Source organism: Notamacropus eugenii, chromosome 3 (assembly GCF_028372415.1).
Source record: "Notamacropus eugenii isolate mMacEug1 chromosome 3, mMacEug1.pri_v2, whole genome shotgun sequence".
NCBI lineage: Eukaryota > Metazoa > Chordata > Mammalia > Diprotodontia > Macropodidae > Notamacropus > Notamacropus eugenii.
In genome coordinates this window covers 279,319,519-279,344,374 of record NC_092874.1, presented here as the reverse complement: position 1 = coordinate 279,344,374, position 24,856 = coordinate 279,319,519, and the positions used below count along the sequence as shown (strand labels likewise).

The 24,856-nt window shown below is 39.5% G+C and overlaps 1 protein-coding gene across 3 annotated transcripts in view; it reads right to left on the bottom strand.

Moving 5' to 3' along the window:
• Nucleotides 1-24,856, bottom strand: part of CFAP54 (cilia and flagella associated protein 54) — a 313,535-nt gene that overhangs the window by 111,600 nt on the left and 177,079 nt on the right. For all 3 annotated transcript variants that reach the window (XM_072655644.1, XM_072655643.1, XM_072655642.1), the window contains exons 40-46: nt 23,736-23,888; nt 19,064-19,258; nt 17,462-17,549; nt 16,786-16,992; nt 12,831-12,897; nt 7,011-7,193; nt 3,587-3,673 (exon numbers count right to left, since the gene is read on the bottom strand). In XM_072655644.1, coding sequence (XP_072511745.1) covers nt 3,587-3,673; nt 7,011-7,193; nt 12,831-12,897; nt 16,786-16,992; nt 17,462-17,549; nt 19,064-19,258; nt 23,736-23,888 — 980 coding nt within the window. The remainder of the gene's footprint in view (nt 1-3,586; nt 3,674-7,010; nt 7,194-12,830; nt 12,898-16,785; nt 16,993-17,461; nt 17,550-19,063; nt 19,259-23,735; nt 23,889-24,856) is intronic.

Sequence of the window (24,856 nt, the reverse complement as noted above, 5' to 3'; positions counted from 1 at the left end):
GTGTCTGTGGAGGGAGAAAAAGGAAGGGGAGAAGAAGAAAGTGAAATAGAGACAGAGAGACAAACTAATGGGCCAGTAAACTCAACAAACAACCGAAGTTTGATGTCCTAGAAACATAGCTAGAGGTGGAATCAAAAGGCCAGGGTTTGAATTCTAATTCTACCACTTCCTAGTGATGCAAAATCTGACAACTCACTTAAAATTTCCAAGTTTCAGTTTCTGTATCTGACAAAAAAGGATAATAATACCAGCTCTCTGTACCCTAAGAGGATTTGAGAGAATCAAGTGATGCATATGTACCAGTGCTCTAAAAATTGTGCCTAAGAAGCTGTATCATCATTACTGTCAATACCTATGTGTCATATAGAAAGGCTTACTTCTTGTAATATCAATGGAGTATCTCTCATGCTACCATGCATTGTGATTTATCATCTATATTTGTCCTCTTACTTTTCAACACTCAAAGCTACATCAAAGCAATGTCTGACACTTCTTTATAACCCAAAAACTCGAGCAAGGGGTATCTCACAGAGTACTCACATAATAAATTACTAAGGAGGAGGAGAATGTTGGCCCAGAAAAAGAATCATCTAATGATCAAGTGTCGAAGATTTAGCTACTGTGGTCAGGACAACGATCCAAGACAATTCCAAAGGAACCATGATGAAAAATGCTATCCATCTCCAGAGAGAAAAGCAATGAACTCTGAATGCAGATTGAAGCATATTGTTTGTATTTTCCTTGGGGGTTTTTTTGAACACATGTTTTCTTTTATAATATGACTAATATGGAAACGAGTTTGGCATAATTTCACAAGTATAATCAATATAGTGCTTGTCTTCTCATAAGGTGGGTGAAGAGTGGAAGAGAATTTGGAACTCAAATTTTTTTTAAAATAATGTTAAAAATTTTAATGTAATTGGGAAATATGTAATGAAATAGGGAAAAAATTTGAAAAGAAGAATCAACTAAAAATTGATTACTATAAGAAGTCCATATAGAAATTCAAAGTCTATTAACTATCCCAAGAAAATACATGATTTTGTATTATTTTGGTTTTAGCATTTAAGTTTGTTTCTTTTTTCTTTTCTTATTTTGTATTTAGTTTAAAATGTAAAACATAAAAAAAGAAAATATATGCCTACAACTAAACTATTCAAATAAGGTGCCTCAATTCCATGCTTTATTTCAATTATATAGGTACATAAAACATGATATTTGCCCTTTCCAGTTGGCAGCATAGCATGGAGGATTGATAATGGGAATCTGAACTGGGAAAGTCTGGGTCTAAATCTCAAACACATACTCTTTCTGTAACTTAGAATAAGTCGTGTAACTTTTTTAGCCTGTTTTGTCATTTGTTAAAATGTTAAAAATTCATATCTGTTATAATAATAGAACCCACTTAAACGAGTTGTAAGAATCAACAAAATAAGCATTTAAGGGGCATAGTGAATCTGGAGTCAGGAAGATTGGAGTTCAAATCTGGCCTCAGATACTTCCAAGCTATGTGATCACTTAACTTTTGCTTGCCTCTGTTTTCTCAGCCATAAAATGGGGACAATAATAGCATCTATCTCCCCAGGTTGTAGTATGGTGTGATGGCAAGGAAAGTGGGATCTTTTGCTGCTTTTGTTTTAGTATAATCAAATGCCTCTGATTGAATCTTGCTTTTATCAACCAAAAGTCTTTACTAGGAGTAAAGTATAGAAACAAGAGTTTCTTTAACTAGAAACAGAATTTGTATTTGTATTGCTAATGTGATTAAAGATCTTCCCTACCCATTAATGGGCCTGTCTATTAAGGGGAGTTTGACTAAGGAAGATTTGTAGGAAGGCCCATGCCTTTTGTTAATGAAGCACTGGTTCTCAAGGGTTGGGATGCCCTCTGACTCTAAAAGAGGTAGAACTACTACAAGGGTGAGGTTTTACTTTGGGCTTACTAGAAGTGTTTTTGTTTGGCCAGAAGAGACTCTGGGAAGCTGCTAAGGAGCCCCCTGGCTTTGAAAAACTCAGATGTCAGTACTTCCCTCTCTGGTAACTACGATCAGACAGTTGAACCTGTCTGTTGATGGTCAAGCAGAGAAAGCCATGCCTGTTGATCTTTGACTTCTCTGTATTTTCTCTGATGTTCAAGTGCTAATTCTCCTGAATGAGGTGAATGATATTTGTGCTTGGTTAAAGGAATGATACATGTGCTTGATTAAAGAGACTGGTAATCCCTCAAAAGTTGCCTTTCATTTTATGAAGGCAGATCTAAGAACCTGTGGTTCCAGGTCCCCCTTTGTATGTTGGGATGTTTATTGATACATGTGGATAACATGGAATATTTGTAAAGGACTTTGCAGGAGATCTGGAGTCAGGAAGTCCAGAGATTTGCTTTTTCTAAACAAAACTAAATCATTATTAAAGTTTTGCCATCAATATCAATGATACCTTAAAGTGCTATATAAATGATATTATTATTATTAGCTATTGTGCTATCATTGTTATTGTCATCTAGTAGTTTCAGTTCTCTCTGTGACCCCATTTGAGGTTTTCTTGACAAAGATCCTAGAGGAATTTGCCATTTATTTCTCCAGCTCATTTTATAGATGAAGAAACTGAGGCAAACAGGGTTCAGTGACTTGCCCAGGGTCACAGAGCTAGTAAATATCTGAGACCAGATTTGAACTTGGGTCTTCCTAATTCCAAGATCTATCCACTGAGCCACCTAGGTGAATAAAGAGACTCATAATACCTAAGGAGCTATATAAATGTGCCTAGTGATATTTTCCTATACTTTAGTTAAAATAATGTGAAATTTACTTTTAGTCATCTTTAAATTATATTCCAATGAATGTTAAAATTTTCTAAGCTTTAATTTTTTTTTGTTACAATGTGAGTTCCAAGTTGTCTCCCTCACTTCCTCCCTTGAAACCCTGCACTAGAGATGACCGCTATTAGACAAGGTATATGAATATGTAAAACCATTCTGGGCATACTTCTGTTTATCATTTTTTCCTCTGGAGCTGGATAACATCTTTCTTCATGGGTCCTTTGTAGATGATTTGAATATTTCTGATACTTAGAATAGCTTAGTCATTCACAGGTATTCTTCAAACAATATTGTTGCTACAGTAAATAATGTTCTTTGGTTTCTGCTCATTTCATTCTTCCTTATTCCACGTAAGTCTTTCCATGTTTTTTTCTAAAATCAACCTGCTCATCATTTCTTACAGCACAGCAGGGTTCCATCACAATCATTAACACAACATGTTTAACAATTCCCTAATTGATGGGCATCCCCTTAATTTCAATTCTTTGCCACCATAAAGACAGTTGTTATAAATATTCTAGAACATATAGGTAGGTTCTTTCTTCTTTTTCCCTGAAGACCTTGAAACATTGGCCCAATAGTATAGCTGGGTCAAAAGGTGTACACAATTTTCTAACTCTTTGGACGCATTTCCAAACTGCTTTCCAAAATAATTGGATCAACTTGGAGTGTTAAAGTTAAATTGATTTATGACAATAACCTAAAATGGGCAACAAATTTGTTGTTGAACAAAATCTAGTTGATATCTTAAAAGCCAATGTGCCATTACCTTAAGGATCTTTGCATCCATGCACTTACAAATATCTTGGCAAACTTCTGAGACAAAATATTGGTATAGTGAAAGAAGTGGTAGAATCTACAGAAAAGGGAAAAAAATTGATATTTCAGATATACATTTCATAAATATCTGAGAGAGTTTCCCGTTTAAGGAAAATATTAATATTGAGATAGTGAGTAGCAGTCAACCTTCCCTCTGTGATAACTGTGATGTCTGCCATTTCTAAATAGGTTGAATCAGCTGGGCACACACTGATCAAGACCTGTGGGAAGGAAGGCCAGCTGTTCCAAAGAGTCCACACACTAAATAGTACAGGTTTCCTGTTAGATAGCTAAAAGACAACCCAACTCAGGACCCCAACCCTCCAAAGGAGTGAAAAAAGGAAGTACAGAGATGTGCTTTTTCTAAACAAAATTAAATCATTATTTAAGCATCAACCTCTGCTTTAATGTCACCCGTGATTTAAAGGTCTCAGGAAATGAGATAACTGAAAATGAGAATTTAAATAGTTACAGGTCTTGGAGTATCAAGGCCAGCATCTGAACAACAAGGAGTTTGGCCTAAATGACCTCCAAGGTCCCAGTCTTTGAGTTCTGAGAAATACAGGAAAGAAATGTGAGTTTGGTCATGCCAGAAACCAGTGTTCGAATGGCAGCATCTTTTCTCTTTGATTTGGCCTCAAAAATCACCACTTCAAGGGAAGGCACGATGCTTGCTTGGCAGCCTCCTTTTTCGTCCTGTTTCCTGTATTTTACCCAAAGTAAAGAAATGTGAGCATTAGATGAAGACATAGGTCTCTGGTCCTTCCATATCTGTTAGTTCTGGAGACGCTGACCTAGTGTGAGAATCATCTAGATTTCTTTGTTTCTTCTTCCTCAGGACATTTTTTAAAATAATAATAAAACTGTTTGTTATGGGGGCAGCTAGGTGGCATAGTGGATAGAGCACCAGCCCTGAAGTCAGGTGGACCTGAGTTGACATACAGCCTCAGACACTAACTGTGAGACCTCGGGCAAGTCACTTAATCCCAATTGCCTCACCCTCCCCCCCAAAAATCCCTAAAACAAAAAAAACAAAAATTGTCATAGCAAAGTGGTATGGAACAGTAGAAAGAAAACTGGATTTGGAGAGAATGGGTCTGGGTTCAAATTCTGTCTCCTTTACTTATTACCTGTGTTATCCTGAGCAAGTCACATCAAGTCTCTGGGTCTCGTTGCTCTCTTTTATAAACTGAGGAAGTTGGAGTAGGGGGTCGCTGGAGTCCCTTCTCCTTTAAATCTATGATCCGATGATTTGGCTTCATGATCTTTGGCAATAGCTTCCTCTCTGCTGCTGACAACAGTTGTTTCTTTTTTCGTTTTATTTTATTTTAAAGAAACTAAAAACTCCCTCTAGATGATCAGGAACTTATTTGGAACCTAAGGTAATACAAGTTTTAAAAATAATTGTGGACAATGGTACCACTTCTCCATGGTAACCATCAGGAAGAAATAAAAATGTCCTTTTTTTCTCTCTAAGATCCATTTTGAGGCAGCCCTCTCAATTTCTCACACATCTGAGAAAAGCGTTAGCTTTGCTTTTGAAATGAGTAAAAATGTCTCCAAAATGAGCATGCACTGATAATCAAAAGGAGACCAGTTAAAAAAAAACAGCCAAGGAATAGTCATGTCTGGGAAGAACCAAAGAAATCTAGACAGTTAAAAAGAAAGTACATCCTGAAACAGTGGAGCCAAAAAAATTATCACTGTTATTAATGATGATGATGATGATGATGACGACGATAATGGAGATGACTGTGCTAAGAGCTCCCAATGGAGCAAACAGGAAACGTCCCCCTACTTTTTTCTGTTTTGATGTCAGAAATGACTTAGTCATTCAATGTGTCCTTATCTAACTACTCATCATGTTTTGCTGTCACTATATCTCTGGGACCTGGGACTTGAAAAGGGGTCTGAATCAGATGCCACCAGGGAACCGCTGTGGAATCAGCAACAATAACTAGCATTTAAATAGAGTTTTTACAAATAGGATCTCCTTTGGGCCTCACAGCAACCTTGGGAGGTCTCTTATTGTCCTACTTTTACAGGTGAAAAAACTGAGGTAGACTGGAGTGAAGTGGTTTGCCCAGGATCAGACAGAGATCTGAACCCAATAGACAAGTAAAACAACTAGTCTACAGGAAAGCCATCAAAAGTGAAGATCTAGGAGAACGTGGGCATGAAAGCCAGAGCGAAACAAAGAAGAAAGAAGACAAACTAGGAAATATGAAACAGAGCAAAGAAGGAAGATGAGTGAGTTGGTCAGCAAGGAAAAGCACTAGGGTACTAAGGGATGCAGTAAAAGAGGAAACTGCACCAACACAAGCACACACAATTTTGATAGTGACCAAAAAAGTGGGGAGGGGCTCTCTGAAGAGCCCCCTTTGTGCTTACTCTGCAGGAAGAGAATAAGGATGTAATCTGTGCTGCCAACCGTCAGCTGGGGCCTTGAGACATGTAATGTACCTTGAGAGTACCAAAAGACTTGGATCAAGCTGTAATCCGCCTTTCCCTCTCCCCCCGCCCCACACAACCAGTTGAGCCACCTAGTTGTCCCCCCCCACTAACACATTTATACACAAACACACACACAACTGCGTGTGCACCTACACACTTACCTATATAAACATATTTATCAGACATACACTTTCATAATAACACTACTAATAGTTACTAACAGCTAAAATTCATGCAACTCTCTAAAGCTTACAACATAGCACTCTAAAGACTTACTTAGTTACCTAAGTTGATTCTCGCAATGACCTTGTGAAGGAGAAGGTATTATCCCCATTTTATAGATAGAGAAACAGGCTGAGAGATAATGAAGTGACTTTCCAGAAGCCTCTCTGGAACACAAATAAATCTTCTCATTATGTTTCACAGTCAGCAATCTCTAGCCCACTTGGGTGCTCATTAGGTGGTGGAACAGCCAAGTGATGCAAATGATGAAACTGTGGGGCTCAGCTCCCCCACCAAGTACTTGTAAGGCTGGATGGGCCATTGATGTGAAAAGAATAAAATGGGGGGCCTCCCCCTTGCATGAGCTTTGTGTGCATCAATCTCTATGCCTGAGCTCTGTGATGTTGCCTTAATTACAGAAGAATGAACATTAGGACAGCAGGGAAAACCAGATAGAAGCAGGCTGGCAAAGACTTACACTGCGTTCAGTAAGAATATAACTGGTGCAAGAATATTAATACCTTTAAATATAAACTAATTTAAAAGGGCACATGGGGATATCCATTTCATAATTCCCAAACATCACGCAAAAGAAACTGGTCAAAAGAGTCCAGTAAGGTTATATTAGAGATGGATAAATGAGTAAGAGTGGTAAAATTGCTGTAACATGTTGTTTTAAAATTTTACACTTGACTTACGATAAGATTGTGGTTAACAGAATGGAGCTCATAACAGAGGTAAATTAGGCTGCTGAGGACAGCGGTCACATCCACTCTGTGTCGGTCGCAGAAGAGATCTAGGCCTGGAGTGAGCTGGGCAATTTCATACTGGGCATACTCACGGTCATGCTTGGGATATATTAGAGAGGTTCTAAACAGGGTCTGGAAAGAATTAAAAAAAAAGAAAGGAGAAAGTTAAGCAGTTATCAAAGTCCCTCACTAAATCCGGAGTAAAATATGTATGTATATATGTATGTATGTATATAAAACATGGATAGTGACGATTTCCTGATGAAAGCACCCAGTGTTTCTGCACCCTCACTAGGGGCCATGCAATCCTGAGGTTCTAAGGCATCATTGATGGTAGGAAGTATCACCACCAACCTGGCCAGAAAGCTATGAATGTTACCAAAAAACATTCTGATCAACATGCTCCCTGCCTTCTTGGGCAGAAAGAAGAAAGCCATTGCTATGAAAGTCTTCTGACAAATACTTCACACATTTAGAGAACTCCCTGACATTTTAAAAAAGTTTTAATTTTTTTTTTTAAAGTCAGGGTAGTACAGGGGACACACTCTTTGACCTTAAAGTCAAGAAGGCCCAAGTTCAGATCCAGCCTCAGGCCCTTACCAGCCTTATGACTCTGGGAAAGTCACTTCATTATCTCTCAGCCTGTTTCCCTATCTATAAAATGGGGATAATACCGTCTCCTTCACAAGGTCATTGAGAGAATCAACTTAGGTAACTAAGTAAGTCTTTAGAGTGCTACGTTGTAAGCTTTAGAGTGTTGCATGAATTTTAGCTGTTAGTAACTATTAATAGTGTTATTATGAAAGTGTAAGTCTGTTTATATGTTTGTATAGGTAAGTGTGTAGGTCCACATGCAGTTGTGTGTGTTTGTGTATAAATGTGTTGGGGGGGGGCAACTAGGTGGCTGTAAAGCCAAGCGAAGGAGAATCTTTTGCTCTTTTTGTTTTACTAAAAGTACCTCTGAATAATGGGATTAAGGAGGTTCTTTCCCAACCATGGTCAGACCTGGGAAGATTTGTAGAAAGGTCCATGCCTTTTATGTTAATGAGCTAATGAGGCACTGGTTCTCAAGGGATCTGACGCCCTCGGACTCTAAGAAGTGTATCAAGACTCTGAGGTGCGGTTTTATTTTGGGGCTTACTAATTGGAAATGTTTGTTTGACCTGATGAAGACTCTGGGCTAAGCAGCCACAGGCTTTTGAAAACCCAGATGTTGGTGCTTTCCTCTCTGACAACTATGGTCAGACAGTTGAATCTGTCTGTTGATCTGTGATATATGTATTGATTACGGTCAGGCAGAGGAAGCCATGTCTGTTCATCTTTGATTTCTCTGTATTTTCTTTGAAGTTCAGGGTGCTGACTCCCCTGAACTAAGTGAATGATATACATACTAGGTTAAAGGAATGATACATGTGCTTGATTAAAGTGAATGTTAACCCCTCAAAAGTTGCCTTCCCTTTTATGAATGCAGATCTAAGAACCTGTGATAGCAGCCCCCCTGTGTATGTTAGGGAGCTTACTGTTACAGTGACGCAATGGCTAGAATGCTGGGACTTGGAGTCAAGAAGACTCATCTCCTTGAGTTCAGATCTGGTCTCAGACACTTACTACTGTGTGACCTTGGGCAAGTCATTTCACCCTGTTTGCCTCAGTTTCCTCATCTGTGAAATGAGCTGGAGAAGGAAATGGCAAAGCACTCTAGTATCTTTGCCAAGAAAACCCCAAATGGGGTCACAAAGGGTCAGACACAACTAAAATCAATTGAAGAGCAATCTATATAATATGTGTGTATGTTATGTGTGTATATGTATATATATGTATATATACATATATATGCCTATGTTCTTCCTGCTGTGAATACATCACACAATTCTTTTAACAGGTGCTTCAGCAGAGAGGTCTAAATGTGTTTCAATGACCAATCAGATAACTACAAGCTTGTGTTCCATTCTGTAACAAGATGCTACTTCAAAATTTTATTTCATTAGTACATCTTTAAAATCCTAAGGGGAACTAGCCAATTTTTTAAAATGCCCCAATAATCACTCATGATTTTAGTTAGCACTCTTCACAAATGGATTGATTTTGTTGTTGCTGAGTTGTTTCAGTCATGTCTGACTCTTCCTGACCCCATTTGGGGTTCTCTTGGCAAAGCTTCTGGAGTGGTTTGCCATTCCCTTTTCCAGCTCATTTTACAGATGAGGAAACCAAGGCAAGAAGGTTGAAGTGACTTGTTCAGTGTCACACAGCCAGTAAGTGTCTAAGGATGGATTTGAATTCAGGAAGACAGGTCTGTCTGATTCCAAGCTCTGTGTTCTATCCACTACACCACCCAACTGCATCAATACTTTTATATTAATATTTTATCAAAAGTCAGACATCAAATTTTATTGCTTTTCTAAAAGGAGTAATTCCATATCCAAGACCAAACACTCTATGCTCAAGAGACATGGGAGATGAAAGAGAAAAAAGTATGAGAAGAGCATCTCAAGAACGTGAGGAGTCCCGGGAAACTTCTCATTCCCAAAGCAGCCTCCATCTCTCCTCCTCTTCCTCTAAAGCATTCAGAGGAAGGATATGACCCACTGGAGGCTGAACAGGCTGGTCCTGTATTCAGAAATGTTTCCCACAGAGGGCCTTGTCATCAAGGCTTCATGGAACCAGCTTTTTCTGATACATCAAGCAAATAGATTTATCCTTCAAAGTAAATAAAGCAAATTCCCATGGTTACATCTCTAGGTAAAAAACCAAAACAACAACAACAAAAACAAACAAACAGAAAAGCCAACTTTTTTTCCTAATTCAGATAAAATCAGCAAAATCAAGGAATCAAAAACCTAAAAAGGGCAAAGAATTCCACATATGGACAGTCCAAATGGTATCTTCTTTTCCTTACATGAGGTAACCCACATCACTTAGACCGTTCAACTTTTCTTGGAGATGAAGTTGCCCAGATCACATGGCTACAGAAGCAATTAGCCCAAGAACTAACTATAAGGTGCAGTCAAGAATGACATTTTGACTACGTGAACACAAATAACACTGAGTAGGACCAGAAAAAAGGAAAGGGTTACTGTCTTAAGAGACCAATGTGAGTGCCTAAGGGAGTCTTCTGAAACCCCTTCTGACACTAAAATTCTATCAAAGAGCTCTAACATCCAGTATATAGTTCCCAGGGTTCCCTGAACAAATTCCACTTCCCTAAATAGGCAGATCAATCACCCCATGCTTCTTATGCAGGGTTTCCCAAAAATCTTAAGTTTTTAGTTGCACTAAGACTTTTGTGACAGCCTCCCCTCCCCGCCCCAATTGATTTTCAAAGAGTTTCAATCAGTTCTTTCAAATCCAACATCCCAATTCAATTTACAGTAATTTAAAGTAACAACCTGTTTCCTATCATTTTATACTTTTGAGGGGGAATTAAATCAGTGCAACCCTAGTTCTAATTTTTCAAGAGGAAAGAGAACAAAATTTTCCTATTTTTAAAAAAAAATAATTTTCTTTTTTATTATGAACTTAAAAATGATCAACTCTAACATTTCAATAAACAAATAATTATTCAAAAGACTGTAGAATAAATTTGATCTTCCATTCTATTGAGTTTATTTTTAAGTATGGATGTGTGTGTATAATCTAAATCAAATTGCTTATTATCTCAGGGAAGAGGGAGGCAAAAGATGGATAGAGAGAATCTGGAACTTAAATTTTCAAAATATAAATGTTAAAAATTGTGTTTACATATAACTGGTAAAAAAAATTCAAAAAATTGTGTGTGTGTGTGTGTGTGTGTATAAGTAATCAAACTGCTATATTTATTAAGTTTCCTGTTTATTTCTTTGTTTTCTTCTGTACATTATAAAAAAATCTTGAACTCACTGAAACACACCTGCCATTAAGATAAGGACATCCAATATCTCACTTTGACAGGCAGGGATCTGGCCCTGAACTTGCCAGTGGAGGGCCACTCTGAAACCTCTTCAGGTCTAGCAACAGACACTGTTCTCCACTGAGTACCAGCCAAAGTTCGAAAAGATTCATTAGCATCTCAACATGGATTTTGGGGCTGGAAGAGTCATAGGGAGGTTATCTAAATCTAAACCTCCCATTTTGTAAAGGAGAAAGTCAAGGCTCTGCGAGAACATAGAAGAGTCCATGAGAACAGAGCTCAGGTCTTCAAAGGCCCTGTCCAGGCCTCTTTCATTTCATCCACACCTCTTTCAATTTTTCTTTTGATACCTTTATGGAGTGGTGATGGCAACAATGCAGTTACTTGCTGTTCTGACACAGATTATGATCCCTCTGTGTCTTTTCCTCCTGTGTAATCCCCATTCATACCTTTTCCATGGATCCTACAGAGAGGACCAATGATGGAGGTACTCAACTGTGTTCCACACGATGGACCCGTGTCAGGCTCACGCTGGGGTACCCAGGCAGTGATGAGTTTCTAACTACATGACTATCTCACCCTCCCATTCCCAGCATACCATTATACCATTTATAATGGTGGTTCATCATCAGAAAAATCTTTCAGCAAACACATTTGCCACAGAACTTAACTTTCTGCTTTGCATTACTAACGGTCAACAAGCATTTATTAAGTGCTCGCTGTGTGCTATGTGGTAGGCACATAGTAAGAGTGCACAAGTTTGACCAGGACTAAAGGCCATATTTGTCTCTCTCTTACCTCTCTCTCTGTCTGTTAGTGTCTTTGTCTGTCTGTCTGTCTCTTTCTGTCTGTCTACACCAGTTCTGCACCAGAGTAGTACTAGTCTGTTTCCTAGGCCAGCAAGGCCATAAAGGTCATCGCTTAGTAGCCAACTTTCTAATAATAAACCTTTTCACACTTAGCCAGGCTGGCTCCTGGATACCAGGCCTACTACTTGTCCCTAGGCCCACTCCAAAAGACTTTCCAAATTGGTGGAATTAGCCTGTGTGCTCACTTAGCTGGCAAAGCCTTCAGGAACCCAGCATCACCTCCATGCCAGGATGAGAGTCCTGAACAAGACATTTGTGGAGGCCTCTCTTTATACTAATTTCTTTATACTAATTTTCTGTGTGTTCTTAAGGGGCAGCTAGAGGGCTTAGATGATAAAGTGTGGGACCTGGAGTCAGCAAGATCTGAATTCAGATATGAGCTGAGACACTAGCTGCATGACCTTGAACAAGTCACTTCACCCTGTTTGCCTCAGTTTCTTCATCTGTAATAACAAAAGAATCATTTGCCCTATTACTGCATCCCTTCTTAGGAGTCACAATTGTTGCCCTTTAACTTTCTCAGGCTTCTTAGTATTGATGGAAGCGCAGAGAGCCAGTCCAAAAGAAGCTGAACAGAAGGGTCGGCCAGCACAGTGAACACAAACTCCTTATAGTTAATCCCTTCCACACCGTGACTTTTCCCATCATAGTTTCAATATATCAAGGGTCAGCATAGAAATTAAATGAAAATTTGGGGGGAGTTTTGTGAACCCACAGATGACAAACAGACAACAACAGATGACACAAAGCCTGTGACCAAATCATTAACCCACATTTTACAAGAAGGTATTGTAAACACCTTGTAAAAAAAAAAAATCAGGTTTCCTCTCTGTTATGAAGCCAAAGAGTTTTACATGGATTTTCCAGAGAGTGGGAGTGCCGCACCCCTAACCTTGCAATGTGGGAGGGATAACTGGCTTTCTAATCACATCTTCCTCTTACCCACAATTTGTAGGCAACTGAATTTGCTGAGCACTTAATCAGCCATGTTATTATGTAAAATTATAAAGTTACCTTAAAAAAATAGGAAGAGAAAATGCAGCATTCGGTTCGCTCACTTACATTTGATGTCAAAATGTATCTGAAAAAAATGACAACAGAGAAATTATTGGATTGGCAAGCAACTTTTCAAAGACTATGTAATTGCAGAGGACAGCTAGGCAGCACGGTGAATACAATACTTGACTTGGAATCAGGAAAACTGATCTTCCTGAGTTCAAATCCAGTTTTAGACACTAACTGTGTGACCCTGAGCAAGCCACTTAGCCCTGTTTGCCTCAGTTTCCAGTCTATAAAATGCCATTTCCTTGTCTGGAGAAGGAAATGGCAAATCACTCTAGTATCTCTGCCAAGAAATTGATCTCAAAATTGAGTCATGAAAGGTTGAACACAACTGAACCAACTCAGCAACAGCAAATGCAGTTACAGCAGTCTTCAAATACACTAAGCACTTTGCCAGGTCTCTGACAGATGAAATGAATTGGTTTTATTGAATTGAATTACTTCACTCTGTTTATTCCCAAAGAACTCAAAAGGTGGGCTTGTTTGATCTTCCTCTATGAAAGAGAATTTTCTTCCTTTACCTGCTTTGATGCAGGTGAGAGGAAATGAAGCACCCCCCATGTGCCTGGCACTGTGCTAAGTACTCTGCTTATTTTACAAGTAGTATCTCACTTGATTCTCACAACAACCCAGGGGGGTTGGCTGTTGTTACTGCTGTGGTTTTGGTTGTGTCTGATGGAAGTGTTGACTACTTAGGAGGCAATAGGCAGCCAATGAAGAATTTTGAGCAAAGGAGTAACAGGAGCAGATGTATGCATAGGAGGATTTTTCTGCCCTTGGAATGAAGTCAGGATTAGCAAGGGTAGGAGGGGGTGGGGCAGGATAGCTGAGGCAGGTAGGGGGAGGTCCTGCCCTAAAGTAGGACTAGTGAGAATAGAAAAGAGGACTCTGCAACTGTTCTGATATGAGAAAGGGGAGAGAGAGAGAGAGACAAAGAGATAGACAGAGGCAGAGAGAGAGATAGACAGACAAAGACAGAGACAGACAGACATAAGAGACAAAGAGATAGAGGCAGAAAGAGACAGAGAGGGAGACAAAGAGAGACTGAGACAGACAAACAGAGACAGACAGAGGTAGTGATAGAGAGATACAGAGAGACAGGATGGGATGGAGGGAGGGAGGAGACAAAGAGAGAGAGAGACAGACTGACAAAGACAGACACAGACAGAGAGACAGACAGAGGCAGAGAGAAAGAGAGACAGACAGAGGGACACAGAGAGACAGAGAGGGATAGACAAAGAGAGAGACCAAGAATATGGACAGAGATAGAGAGAATAAGAGGGAGAGGGAGATAGTCACTGGCAGAAGTCTTGATGGGAAGAAGGCAGATTTGGGGGGAAAGCTGCGTTTTGTACATTCTGTGTTTAAGGTACTAGTGAGACATCCCAACAGGGATGGAGAGCTGGAGGTGGAAAATGATCTTTCAGAGCTCTGAATACAGGTCAGGACTGGAGATGTGAGAGTCAGTTGCAGAGAAGAGTAAAAGCCATAGGAGTAAAACTACTTCCTAGGCATGGAGTACAAAGAGATAAGAGAGGGGATGGCCAAAGGTGCAACAGTAGAAAAATCCATCGTAAAGATTAGGAAAGAGAATGAGGAACCAGGGAAAAAGGAAGGAAGAGAGCAGGGAGGAAAGGAAGGAAGGAGGGAAGGAAGGAGAGAAGGAAGGAGGGAAGGAAGGAAGGGAGGGAGGAAAGGAGGGAAATAAAACCTTTATTGAGCACTTACAGAGATGGAGCAAGTGCATAGGCAGAAGTAGAGCCAAGAGTGTGTGATATGTCTGAAGCTAAAGGGAAAGAGAGTATTCAACAGAAAGGGCACGTCAGCTGCTCTGAGATGAAGCAGGAAGAGGGCCAGGACAGAGCTGTTGGTTGTGGGGAATGGCATGCCACTGGTGACCTTGGAGGTACAGGTATTAGGAGCCTGGTGGTGAATAAATCACATTGCAGGGGCTGAGGAAACAGTAGATGATATTGCAGTTAGAGTATGGGCCACAGACACATACTGTTAGAACCAGATTTTCAAGAATATGACCAAAACAGGACTTTTCTACACCCCTAAGATCAACAGGCTGAGGAAGCTGGCTTAGTGCCATAGCTGACCAATAGCCCCATCTGCCTTCTGGCCCCTTTCTTTTGCCCGCATCCAAGCAGGCCTACTTGGGGCCACGAAGCCAATTTGTGTGTGCTGTAGTCAAAGTCTACACCCCAGCACATGTACCTATGGAGGAATGTCCACCTACTCTCTGACTCTCCCACATAGCTCATAAAAGCCCTTTTATTAAAGAACAAACATGAATAAATAAATAAATAAATAACCCAAATCAAACTGCCAATAAATAAGAATTCAGCAAACTACATTGCATTTTTAATCTGATTCTTTTACAAGCAATAATTCATGAATCTTCTGAATACATTAAAGTGCCCCTTATTACATACGAGTAAACTGACTATGTGAATGACAGAAGACCAAGGGAGAAGCCTGATTTGCACTTCCATAAATCTTCTTTTGAATTTCTCCCTGGGCTCACGACATCACAGATGTTTATCACTTCATCCTTTGGTCAGGGAGGCAGCCTTCTTTCCTCTTCTGTTCCTCTAAGAAGCTAAAGTCATATAAAAAGACAACGGAAAATTCTGGGCAGAGGCTGCTATCACGACACACAGAATTAGAGCTGAAAAGGGTCTCAGAGAAGCTCTATATCTAAGGACGCATGGGTAGAAGTGGCAAAGCCAGAATTTGAACTCAGGACATAGGACAGCAGAGGCCAGCACACTCTCTATCCATATAGGTTCATTGATTTTGAGCTGGAAGGGACCACAGATTCCAACTCTTTCACTTTATAGATGAGGAAACTGAGGCACAGAGGATGCAACTTCCCTGTAATCAAAATTCCCATTTGAAAAAGGGAAGATCAGGGATAAATTTATCCCTTAGATAAATTTTCAAATGGGGGTGGATCGAGATTGAAGCTCAGGTCCCATTTTTACTCAAACAACTTTTCAGCTTTGGGGTATTTTTCTTAAACAACTAAATTAAAGTCAATATATATGAAACATTCACTGTTTTAAGCATCGGTAGCTACACCACAATCACCAACAAGTTGAATCAACCATTTTTGGATAAAGGACAAGTAGGCCAAATCTCTCCATCTCAAGTCCCCTGACCTGTCTGTTTGAGTCATCGCCAAAACTGCTAACCAAGTGAGTGATCCACCTGTTGCTGAAGTACCTGCTACCATCCCATGCCTTCAGCAAGTGAGATTTATCCAGTTTATAAGAATGATGATCATAATATTCTTAGCTTATAACTATCTTCTTTTTATCCATCCCAAGTGCTGATAGATTGTTTTCTGCAGGTGGATACTTGAAATAATAATGATCTAGACAACAGATAACATTTATGGAATGCTTTAAGTTTTGCAAAGTACTTTAGAAATACTATTTCATTTCATCCACACAACAACCCTGGTAATTAAGGGCTCTTATTATCCCCACATTACAAATGGGGAAGATGAGACAGATTTGCCCAGCATCAGCCAACTAGTAAGTATCTGAGGTCACATTTGAACTCAGGCCTTCCTAATTGCAGGTTCAGTGCTCTATCCACTGAGCCAAACATCTTCACAACTAAAGTAGAAAAGAGAGTAAAGTTCACTGATGGCTAGAGTTCAGGTTTCTGGTCACGTTCCCTTTCTCTCAAATGATTATGAAAATAAATGGTTATCCATATATCTACGCAGACTGAATGCTTATATGAAAGAGTAAACTTGATGCCTTGAGAAGAAACAAGAAAATAATTCTAGTGTCAAAGATATTTATATTCACAGAAACAATAAGGAATTAAGCTGTTGGTTAGTTGATTTTTTAACGGAAAATGAAAAAGGGTAGTTACTCTTCCAACTTACTGTGCCATCTTTGAGGCTATGACTCCTCCCTGCAAGCATCCCCAAAGACCAGCTATTGACAGAAATTCCTCACTGTAATCGATGGAGTTTGTATCCGTGACAATGTCAAGAGGTGTCTTGGGGCTGGCCAGCTCTTTCCATGTATGGAGAACATCTGGTTTTTTGAGAATGGCATCAAGGGCCTGGCTCCAGCATTTATAAGCTGCCCTGCAATGTTAAAAAAAAAACAAACCAGAAATATATCACTTTCCTGTAAATAGAGAACTGGAATTGTTTCTGTTATCACAAATCTACTTTTAATTAAGAAAGGAAATACATGTTTGGGCTGATTCACATGACATTTTATTAATATTTATAGTTTATATATTTACAAATATCATTTATGTTTATACAATATAACCAGTATCTTAAGAAGTATTTGGATAAAAGGATGAATTCACTCCCATTTAAAAAAAGGAAAATTCAGATGAACAGTCACATTTCTCAAGTGCCTTCCACATCCCAATACCAGTGCTAGGAGAGAGTGTTTCCGAAGGAAGCCACTCACCAAATGCAATAACATAGCGGCAAAGACCATAGAAATGCATCAACAGCAGAAATGTCCACATTAATGAAAATAACTTGCAAATTGGTTTAAAAAAAAAAAAAGCAACTCTTCTCCTTCCCCAAAATTCACCTTCTGTTTTCTGCGTAGATGTGAAGATTTCCAAGCTCATGTAGTGCTTGTATCTTGAGGTCTGTTTGATTGTTGATTTCAAGGGTATCTGGGATTTTTTTTACCAAAACAAAAGACAGATATCAGTCCCTGAAAAAATAACTGTGACTTCAAACTGTTATACAAGGGTATTTTGAAAAGTCTTTAAAATTCCTTTACTTATTATGACAATTGGAAGATTCATCATCCCTTTATTGCCAAACAAGTGACTCTGAGAGATATTTAGGCCCATCTCTCTTGATCTGGGGGAGGTTATTCATAGCTAACCAAAACAAAACCAAATTTTCTTTCTACTCATCTCCCAGCTTCTCTACTCCTCTGATGTAAGCTTGTAGCTTGACTGAGAGAAAAGCATTTGACTGTGGTCAGGGGCCCCTGGAGCTATAGAACAAAGTACATCTTAATAACAGCAAACATAAAGATGCTGCTCCTCAGGACAGAGTGGGAATCGAGGGACCAACCATTAGGCCACTAACCAGTCATATGTGGCTGCTGTCTACATTCCTCAAATGTTTCTTCACTGAAGGGTGTATGCCCATGAAACGGCATCTACTAGAAGCCTTAAATCTAGGATGGGGGATGTGGAGAGGGGAATATAAGAGGATCATTCTACTACCACTCCCATAAACCCACACTGGAAAAGCAGGGTAGGTTAAGGTACACGCATTTACTTCCATAAGTCTCTTCTTAAGAGACTTATGATCAATAGGAATCCTTCAGAACAGAGGTAAACCAGGCTTCCAGTAAGAGTTAATAGTAATAGCTTGTGTGTGTATATGTGTATGTATACACATATATGTATATTTCATATATATATTTATATATGTATATGTGTGTATACATATATACACATACGTACACATAGCATTTTAAGGTTTTCAAAGTGCTTTATAGATAGTATCTCATTTTATCCCACAACAACCTTGGGAGGTAGGAGCTATTATTATTCCCCTTTTAAAGATAAAAAAAGTGAGGCAGGCAGGAGTCAAAAGACTTGCCCAGGGTCATACGGCTATTAAGCGTCTGAGGTCACATTTAAATTCAGGTGTTCTTGACTCTGGGTTCAGTGCTCCATCCAAAGCACCAGCTGACTGCTTAGACAAAGATTTCAAAACCATGGGGAATTATATTTATTTTCCCAATAGACGAATTCAAGAACCAGTTCCCCATGCCCATGAGGCTTCCAAACTGCTTTGATTGACTGGCATTTCACGATATATGAACTGTCCTTCTTCAAAAGCTAAGAGTTCAAGGTGAGGCGAAATTTGATCATCAGTAAATGTGTCTTGGGGGCAGTTAGGTGAAACAGTAGATACAGTGCCATCCCTGGCGTCAAATCCAAATTTGAACCTGAGTTCAAATCCAGTCTCAGACACTTACTAGCTGGGTGACCCTGGGAAAGTCACTTAACCCTGTTTGCCTCAGTTTTCTCATCTGTAGAATAAGCTGCAGAAGGAAATGTCAGATCACTCCAGGAGCTTCGCCAAGAAAACCTCAAATGGTGTCTCAAAGACTCAAACACAACTGAAAAAAACAAACAACGATATGTTTTAGTGGTCTTACCAATAGTTTTCTCATAAGAAGCTATAACAAGTCGAAAGTGGGAAGGAGAAAGTTTCTTGCTCTCCACTGAAGTAGCAACAGTGAATTTTTCACTGAAAAGATCAGGGGGTGTTGGTACATACATCTCTTCGACTCCAACGCTAAATTCCACTTTTCCATACAAAAACTTGGGATTGTTTATTCCGCTGCTGTTTTCTAAATGGTGGGGAAGGGGGAAAAGATAATACGTTGGTATTAATCTGATGCTTTCTGGTTAGATATGCTAAATCCTTTCTCTTAGTTGGTCTGAAAGGAGACCAAACGCTCAACAGCAGAGTTCTACAAACATTTTCATTCAATACCAGCTCCTGACAACAAGCTTCTAAAGCATTCTGGTAACTCCCACAGAACTAAGTTTTCTGCTTTTATCCTTAGGTTGCACATCAGCTCACTTCTGTTATTATTCTAGTAGAATTCAACTCTTGGGGACTCCATCTGGGCTTTTCTTGACAAAGATACTGGAGTTGTTTGTTATTTCTTTCTCTAGCCCATTTTGCAAATGAGGAAACTGAGGCAGCAGACAGGGTAAAGTGACTTGCACAGAGTCACACAGATAGTAAGTGTCTGAGGCCAGATTTGAACTCAGTAAGGTAAGTCTTTCTGATTCCAAGCTCAGTGATCTATCCACTGCACCACCTTAGCACATAGAGATACTTAAATATTTTTTCATTCATTCATTCATTCACTCATTCAAGTCAATTGATAGGAAACCAATGCTCTAAATGATTAACAAGCATTTTAGATTAAGGCAGTCCTTTCCATCTTCCCTCTAAGATTATCTTCAATTTACCCTGTATTTATTCTATATGTTTATAGCTGTTTGCATGTTGTCTTCCTCATTAGACTATGAGCTCCTTAGCGAATACGACCTTTTGTTTTTGCCTTTCATTGAATCCCGAGGGCTTATTAGCACAGTGCTATACACACAGTAAATGCTTAAATCAAAGCTTGTTGACTTGACATGTGGAGAGAAAAAAAGAGCAAGAAATACCTTGCAAAAGCTCTCGGGATAAAAGAAAGATAGAATGAGGTGGCGATAGGGATTGGAAAAAGAGGTGGAGAGATTTAGCTCTTGGAAACAAAACGGGGCAAGCAGAGAAAAAAAAGTTCTTTAAGAGAAATAAGCAAAAGATAGTTAATGGAAGTTCATAAAGTGGTCACAGGATTTAGAACTGAAAGCTAAAAGGGATCACCATGACTATCTCCCCACCCTGACTTGAGAGTCAAAGAAACTGAGGTTGAAGGGCAAATGATCTGCCCAAGGTCACAGAGGCAGCTAACCAGAAGACTTTGGATTCCAGCCCTGATCTCCTAACTCTAGATACAGTGCTCAGGTTCTCATACCATGGGTTCCTGAGAAAGTCCCAAGCCTGAAATTTGAGGATAAATTACTGGAGGGGTTTTGGTACCACCATTCAGAGCACAAGTTAGCTCCTCAAAAGACAAAAAATAATAATGAAGAAAGTTACATACCTACCTATATATATTTTTTTCTCAAAAAGTACTCTAAAGAAGTATGATTTTTAATTTGTAGTTGAACTGAAGGTGATTTGAATTTGCTTGCAATGATAAGTTTTTTTATATTAAAAGGTATGAAAATCAGTGGTTACAAACCTGCAGTTTATGCTTGGAATGAAGACCCACCATCTTAAATATCAGGGACAGTCTTCTCTATGTCTATCTGATGGCACCCTTCTGATATTGTGGGGAATAGAATGAAATTCTGGTAATGACAGCCCTGTAAGTGCTACTGTGAGAGGCAGGGAAGGTTTGTGGGCAGAGAACCAACCTTAGCATCAGGAAGACCTGGGTTCAAATTCTGTCTCCAACAAATAGTGGATAAGTCACCACTCAGGACACTAAGCCACTGTCTTGAGCTTACAAGTTGCAGAGAAGGAGCTGATCTAAATTGGTATAGGAATTCCCCAGGCCAAATAAATCTTTGGCCAGAGAGGGTGAAAGTGATAAGCAACATGGCTCATGAAGTAACTGTTAGCTTTGTGCCAACATACAAAATTGCAACCAACCAGTTCCAATTTCTATACCATGCCACCTACAAAAACAGGCCACATTTTTTCTAGAGACAATCAGTGACAACTGACCAAGTAACTCCAAACTCCTCCTGGATCAACTCGACAATTCTCTTGAGTTTTTGGCCAGAAAACCTGGAAAACTGCCTCAAACTTCTGCCTTGGTGTTACGTCCAGGACAAGGTAAAACAAATGATTTTTATTGTGTCCAACAGGGAGGCAAAGGGGACATTGACTTTGTGACAATGGCCATGACATAGGAAATTGTATTGGTGGTTTATTGATAGCTGAGATTTTCCTGCAAGTCACAGGCACTTTTTGCTGGAAAAAAATGTAGAGGTCAATTTTATATGAACAAATGTATCTATAGTGTGAAGTCACAGACATCACCCACCATGTCCTCACAACAACTTGGGAGGTAGGTGCTATTAGCATTATGCCCATTTTACAGATGAGGAAATTGAAGCAAACAGAGATTCAATGACTTGCCCAAGATCACAGAGCTAGTAAACATCTAAATATGGATTTGAACTCAGGTCTTCCTGACTCCTGCCTTATCAACAGTCTCAGATATTCAGACAGTACCACTCTGATGGCAGAAAGTGAGGAAGATTTAAGAAGCCTCTTGATAAGGGTGAAAGAGGAGAGAGTAAAAGTTGACAAAGCTTAACATCAAGAAAACTAAGATCTTGGCAACTGGGTCCATCACTTCTTGGTGAACAGAGGGAGAAGAAATGGAAGCAGTGTCAGATTTTATATTCTTGGGCTCAAAGATCACTGCAGATGGTGACTGTAGCCATGAAATTAAAAGACACTTGCTCCTTGGAAGGAAGGCTATGGCAAATCCGGGCAGCAGACTAAAAACTAGAGATGTCACCTTGCTGAAGAAGATTTGTATAGTCAAATGGCTTTTTCCCAGTGGCAATGTAAAAATTGGACTATGAGGAAAGCTATTGTAATAGATTCAATACTTCTGAATTTGGGTGTTGGAGAAGACTTTTGGAAGTCCCTTGGACAGCAGGGACATTAAATCCATCAATACTTAAGGAAATTAATTCAAGTTATTCACTGAAAGGTCAAATACTGAAGCTGAAAGTTAAATACTGTGGCCACATAACGAGGAGACATGACCCACTGGGAAAGACATTGGGAGAAATTGAAGGCAAAAGGAAAATGGGAAGATGGAGGATGAGATGGATAGATAGTGTCATGGAAGCAATGCACATGAACTTGGACATATTTTGAGAGATAATGGAGGACAGAAGGGCCTGGTGTGCTATGGTCCATGGGGTCATGAAGCGTTGGACACAACTCAACAACAGCTTCCTGATAATCTATCTATCCACTACACCCTCATTGAAGAACTGAAAAAAAAAATAAAAGCTTTCACCACCAGAGTCCTTGGCATTGTAGAATGCTTCAGCATCAGAAATAATCTTGTTTTGATCAATGGAAATGAAGAAGACATGTTACCATCTGCTTTTCTGCTGCAGTCTAAAGACCATAGGAACCTTTCCATATGATACACAGCTAAAGTCTCCTATATGCAGTATCTCTCCTATTAAAATATAAGTTCCCTGATAGCAAGAAATAGATTGTTTTTCTATTTGTATCCCAGCTGTTTGGCATGGAACAAATAATAAATGAATATTTTTTTCATTCATCCATTAATTTCTTATGCCTGGAGATATTCTATGCAATTACAGAAAGAAAGAAATATTGAATCCAAGATAACCATTGAGGGCAAAGCCCTTGTTGTGGGGAAAAAGAAATCACCAAAACATTGTTTCAAATCTTGTAGGAAAGCTTAAAAAACGTGTACTTTAAAGCACAACCACTTTCCTGCCTCTGAACTGCTCAGGAAGCTAAAAATGAAGGACGTAATTGATTCAGTATTATCAGTTCACCAATGGCAACTTCATTTTCAATTGCTTGCTCTGAGGGTGACAAGGCAGGCAGAATCAACCAGTAAATTAATCAATCAACAAATACTGATTGAGGCCCTGCTCTAAGCGAGGCACTTGGCTATGTGCTGTAGGAGAGAAAGGGCAGGGTTTGGGGAACAAAACAAGCACGGAATGACAAGACAAATGAATGGATGGTGAAAATAGAGTATGGTAAGAAGGAAGCAGAACAGTGGTCAGAGAGACAGCAGGAGGTGGGTAGGGATGGAAAAAGGGGAAGAAGGGAATGAGAGGGGCAGAGAGAGGGAGAGAGACAGAGGGAGAGAAAGAAGGAAGGAAGGAAGGAAGGAAGGAAGGAAGGAAGGAAGGAAGGAAGGAAGGAAGGAAGGAAGGAAGGAGGGAGAGGGAGGATACACAGAGAGACAGAGAGAAGGAGACAGGAAAGAGAGAAAGAGTGAGGAGAGAGAGGAGGAGGGAGAGAGAGAAAGAAAGAAGGAGGGAAAAAGGAAAGAAGGTAGATAGAGAAGATAGGGAGATGACAGAGATATAAAGAAGGTGATGGTCAGGGAGAGGGAAATGGGGGGAAACAAGAAGGGGACAGACAGGGGAGGATTGTTGGCCAGTGGAACCATCAAGGTGTTAGTCACACTCCGTGAATGATTCAGTAAGGATCACTGATTCCTCTAATGGATACCTTACCTTGTGTGTTGGCCAGGAACAAGGTGAGCAACTTTCTGCTGTATCTCAGTGACCTGTTGTGGTACTTAGATTTCCTCAAAGTTTCTCTAAAGTACCTCAAAGCTTCTTTCACATTCAGGGGCACAGACACTAGCCTGTTTGCTTGATGGAGTTCTAAAAGGAAAACATAGGCTTATTGGACAGGAAGTATACCACCAAGTCATTATCAGCCACTTCAGTTGAATAGATTGGGTGTTTTTTCTTCCCAAACCAATACTCTTTCTCTGCACCACCAGTAACTGTTTCAGCAATATTCAACAAGAAAACTTACTTTGGGAGGTTTTTTTAAGTTAATTTTAAAAACTTGTAAAATCTTTTGATTCTTATGAAGTGCAAATAAGCTCAGATCTCAGCAATCTTCTTTATGAAGGCCACTGTTCCTCTTTTCTGGCTAATCATACGAGATGAAACCATCTTTTTAAAAAAAAAAAACAACTCAGGTAATCTTTTCAAAGCAAGGGAGCCTTGGGAAAGGGAATGAAGAAAGAGACTAAGAAACTTTGTGGACTGACAAGTGTTTTTTAAGGAATGAAAATGAGAGCTCTTGGCAAATCGAGAATCCAGACAAAAATAAGGTCAAGAATATGATGAAATGGAGGATTATGAAAATAACCAAGGATGTAGGAGAGGATTTGAGGAGGACAAATTTTAAGAAAAGGCACTAAGAAACCTTTGACTGATGAGGAATTGGTATAGGGAATTGGGGAACACTGATGTGGAAATCTATCACATATGGATACTCTTCCAAGGCATCTCCAAACCTTGTTAGAACCGAGGTTCCCCACCCTCGTGACCCTGGGCTCTGATAGATTAGTGTTCACCCTATTATGCTGTATCACCATGGCCTGCCATGCAGTTACCTGGGTTTAAAGCAGAGCTGTGCAAGAGCATTTAAACTTCAGAAAATGGCAAACGCTACAATCCAAGCCTTGATTTGTTTGTTGATTGTTTAGGCCAAACCTGTCAAACAACACTCTCAAGGGATTAAAATTAACAGATTAAAATGTAACTGAAATATTTAACAAAATAAATAAAATACACTAGAACACAGATAAAATGAATATGGGGTTTTAGAATATGAA